The 4,939-nt window shown below is 39.4% G+C and overlaps 1 protein-coding gene across 1 annotated transcript; it reads right to left on the reverse strand.

Annotated features, from left to right (window-relative positions):
• Nucleotides 1-283: 283 nt before the first annotated feature.
• Nucleotides 284-1,066, reverse strand: LOC149234749 (uncharacterized). The gene has a single exon (XM_089368368.1). The coding sequence runs from the start codon at nucleotides 1,064-1,066 to the stop codon at nucleotides 284-286; it is 783 nt and encodes a 260-aa protein (XP_089224494.1).
• Nucleotides 1,067-4,939: the final 3,873 nt, after the last annotated feature.

The raw sequence follows: 4,939 nt of genomic DNA on the forward strand, positions 1-4,939 counted from the left end.
GGCTGAAATGATTAATGAGAAGGGCTAAGATGTCCTGATGGGTTTGTATAGAGGTACCCTGTTCATTTTTCATCCTAATGATTTTATTTGCACATCTGTGATCAATGGCCGAGCGATGGAAGAATTTTGTATTCTTCTCTCCTTCTTTGAGCCACTGGATTTAGGATTTTTTCTTCCACAAGGTTTCCTCCTGGTGACATCTGGCTTGCCACTTCTGCATGAGTATCTGCTCTGTGTTTATTGCTTCCTGGTTGATATTTCCCTGGAGCCACTCCTTATGAATCTATTCTAACTGATTCTCCAGTAGCTTCTTATCTTTGAATATGTTGCCGAAGACCTCCTGGTTCCAGGACTTTAATCTAGATTTGATATGTTTGAGTCTGGCTTGGAGTTTGTACATCTTGGTTCCTCTTGTTTCTAGCGGCTCATTCCACCATTGTTTTATTTTTGAGATGAACTCCAGATGGCTGAGCCAAAACTTTTCAAATCTGAATGGTTTGTTCCTCGGGGTGCCGAGGATGGCCGCGTTCATAGATATAGGCCAATGGTCCGAACCTCCACTTGGTAGAATATCTGAATCCACTGTGATCCCTTCAAGAAGAATGTTTTCTGTTACTAAGAATCTGTCAAGTCTAGAGGCGATTTGCCTTTCACCACCCCTTTTGTTGTTCCAGGTATAAGCTCCACTCCTGGGGATAATGTCGACAAGCTTCGCTGTTTTGATAAAATTATTGAAAGCTTCTGCATCCCGATTGAGCATCCTGATGCCTCCTTTCTTTTCTATGAGCGAAGTGATCATATTAAAATCTCCTCCATAAATTGTTTTTGCTAGTGGATATCTTTGCTGCAGGTTGGAGAGACTTCTAAGCATTGTCAGTTTTTCCTCTAGTTTCTGAGGGCTGTACACATTAGTACAAAGATAAGTGTCTGAATTCCCAATGATCTGGATTTCTATGGAAATGGCTGATCTAGATGCCTCTGCAGAGATAAGATGTATAACCTGAGGGTTCCAGAGAGTAGCTAAGCCACCCTCCATTCCAATCCTTTCTACCTCTATGCATTCCATTCTTTTGCCAATTTTTTTACTTATTACTTTCATTATCTGATTAGAACATTTTGTTTCTTGCAAAAAGATCATATCAGGTTGTTCATTTATGACTTTTTTCCTTAATAGATGCTGTTTCTTTTCGCTGTTTAGCCCTCTAGCATTCCATGAAAGTATTTTCATAATTGACAGATTTTTAGGAAGTAAGTGTGAAAGCCTCAAGGGCTTTCATCTTACCTGAGTTAAGAAGCATTTGACCGAGCTCTTGGAGGGCCTCATTGTTTGTTCTTCTGCCTCATTTTTTCTGGTGCTTGGGATTGTTGGTGGTTTGATGCAGTCCTTGAGCTTTCACCCCCAGTCCTTTTGTTGCTCCAGAGCTTCTTTTCTGCATATCCAGTTCTGCTTTTTGTCTTGCAAGGAATAATGAGTTTACTATGTTCACCTCCTCCTCAGGTATGTGTTCTATGCCTTTCTTCTTCCATTGTTCTACCATGTTCAGTAGATCCATACCTTCTTGTTCTAGGATGTCACTGAGATCCATGTCCTCTATACCCACTTCGCTGGTTATCATTTCTGAGTCTTCTTCCAGTTCTTCTGTTAGTATTGGAAAGTGAGGGATGTTATTTGAAGGGATGGGATTGGGATCTTGTGTCCTCTGTGTTGTATTGGTCTGGCTAACCTGCAGTGGATTTTGCTCTTGATTTGCCTTCTCTGCTTCTGTTTCTGATTCCAACACCTCAAAGGCATTGCCTGTGCTTTTAATGGATGTGCTTGCTTTATGTTGCTGTCTCCTGTTGGCTCTCTATCTACCATGAGGTCGGGTGAAAGCTTCCTTATTTTTCCCTGTGTTATCCTTGGGCATTTCCATTGTTTTGTTCATTGGGCATTCCCTAAATAAGTGTCCATGTTCATGGCATTTTCTACAGCGAAATGGGATCTGCTCATAGTCTATAGCTTGAAAGTAAACTTCATCCCTATATTCCAACCAGAGACCTTCATGCAGAGCCCCTGAAACATCCATCTCGACACAGATTCTAGCACATGAGGTATACCTCTTTTGTATTGTTGCCTTCGAAGCTTTAATGAAGGTACCTAACTTATTACCTATCTGTTCCAGCATCGCATGTCTCCAATAGTCAATCGGGAGAGAGAACAGGCGTATCCAGACAGGTACCTATTTGAAAGTTTCCTGTTCAGGTGCAAATTTGGGCTTCCATGGTCTCATGTATAGTCCGGCTGAGGCGAAAAAATATGGTCCTCCGTCGAAGATGCGATCCTTGTCATCCAGATTTGTGAAAACCACCATGAAGAAGCCTTTGGCTCCCAGGTGAAGCCTTACATCCCCTTTTGGCTTCCATTGTTGCTTGATCCATAAGCATAGGGCTCGTTCTGTTGGCCAAAAACCCATAAACTTGCAGATCACTGCGTGTACTGCCATATGATCTCGGTAAGCCTGTAGTTCCGGGTCGGAGATTATTACCCGCAGGTTTTCTGTGGTTTTAGGCTTGCAATGCCCTTGGTTCTCCTGCTTTCTGGCTCCCGTGTCTGTTCCTTCCTGATCTGTTTCAGACTGGTGCAGATCTTCAATGTTTCCTGTTATCTTGTCCTCAGACTCCTTTTCTTGTGGTCCCTGTTCAGGAACAGGGTTTTCCTTTTCTCTGCCTATTGTACTATTGTTGTTACTTTTTTCCTTTCACCTCTAAGTATTCCTGGGCTCCTCACTTAGTTTCCCTTTTTTGCTTGGTTCCTCCTTTCCTGTCTTCTCAGATCCAGAGATCTGCACCCCATCCAGTGGGGTTTTTCCTTTTTGCATCATTTCCTGTTTGTATGATGGGGTCCCAATGGACCCCGTGTTTTTCATTTGTTGGGTCAGAACCTGCCCTCTTCTGCGAAGTTCTGCACCCCTGGCGCTGTCCTCCTCCAGAGCTTGGTACTGTGATCACAGGTTGCCCAGGTTTCTAGCAAACCCTAGCGTCCTCTATTGAGATCTATCAATATTTTGTAGTTTATATATTTAATTGCTAAAGTAAATTTTCTTTATTTATTTTATTGTTATTTGATATTTATGCTGCCATTCTCTCATGTCTAGAAAGTTGGTCACACTAGGTGCTTTGCTCACCAGATCTCATTTCTATGGTTGCATCTTAACCTCTTGGACCTCTATTTCCTCTTAGGTAAGCTTTATTTATGTAATTCAAATTCTAATCGTGCTTCTCTATGTTAGCTTCAACCTTAACATACAATGTATTGACATTTGCAACCATCATCTCCTTTTACAGGCATGATAACTTGGCTTTGCCTTGGCTTTGATACCACTTGTTAGTAAAAGTGAGAGAATTAATCCAATAATAACACAAACAATTAACATAACATGAACTTATGCTAGCTTGGAAACCCTTGTGAGTAAACCAACTACAAATAATAGATGTACTATTCCTCATGGGTTAAATGCATCCAAAACTTGACTTAAAAGTAGCCAACTCAAATAACATCCTGGCTTGGCTAAGTAAGTCGTCTTCTCAACTCATATATATATTACAATGGAGAATCCCCAAGCCTTACAAGGCTTCATCACATGTAATCCATGGACTCTAATACCATTGGTCACCAAAATCATGTGCCCGAAACTACTACTGTGGACCTTTTGACTCTTGAACTGAGTTAAGTTTATTGTAAGATTTCCCATTTATACTTGACTAGTAAAATCCACATGCTCTTCTCCCATGAACTTGGTCTACTTCAAATGAGTTTACACATGCTTAACTAGGTTTTATAATTGTATGCTCATATATATGTAATTTACAAATTTCATCTCCAATGTAAATTTTATTTATTTATTTTTTGTTATTATTGCCCAGTTTCCATCATTCTCCCATGTGTGCACATTTGCTCACACTAGGTGCTTTGATCACTAGATCTTGCTTTTGTGGTTGCATCAACCTGATGGACCTCTATTTCCTCTCAATAAATATTCACGTATGTGGGTCAAATCCTAATCAAGATTCTCTATGTTAAATTCAACCTCAACATAGTGTTTCAAAATTTGTAACCATCACCTCCTTATATAAGCCACAACCCCTTTCATTCGATACCACTTTTTAGTTAAAATGAGAGAGAGAAAAACCAATAATAACACAAAAAAAATTAATAGCACATGGATCCGTTTAACCTAGAAAATCTTGCAGGAAAGCCAACTGTGAACAATATATCTAATATATCTCATGGTTTAAAAGTAGCCAAGCCAACCAACATCTTGGCTCGACCAAGTGAGCTCTTTGCTAAACTCAAACACATTACAATGGAGAATCTCCAAGACTTTTAAAAATTCCATCACATGTAATCCATGGAATCTGATACTGATCCATATTTATGCAAGAACAAAATGAAATACAGATTCAAACAAAAACAAAGTGCTATAAAAAAATTGAACTTTAATTCATCAACAACAAATACTGAAAATTGTTTATATACAGAGTGGAAATAAACTAGATCGGGCGATGGTAGTTTATCTATGAGAAGAGATGTGATGGCTACATGCCTCTGAATTGTGGTACAATGAGGCTCCAAGGCCTTTTTATTATTTAGAAACAAAGGAAAACCCTAAATAGCCAAAAACCTAACCTTGGGAGATAAAGCACCAAAAGTTTGTGTGCCTCGTTAAGGTTAGTTGGTATATCTTCCCAGGGTCGTAGCTTTAACATATGATCTTCGTTTGATGTGTATGATACCTTGTTAGAAATATCTATCCAAGAATTGAAAAATTCAATTGCAAATTATTGTCGTAGGCAATAAATTTGATAGTTTTCTAAAATATCGTCATTTAGGGCCTCAAAATGGCTCCAGAAGTTCATGACTCGAAAAACTGGCAAAAATAGTAAATTGTGCTACAATTAA

The sequence above is a fragment of the Pinus tabuliformis genome, chromosome 8 (genome assembly GCF_031772625.1).
Source record: "Pinus tabuliformis cultivar Carrire ecotype Pingquan chromosome 8, CPIR1, whole genome shotgun sequence".
In the NCBI taxonomy this organism is placed as follows: Eukaryota; Viridiplantae; Streptophyta; class Pinopsida; order Pinales; family Pinaceae; genus Pinus; species Pinus tabuliformis.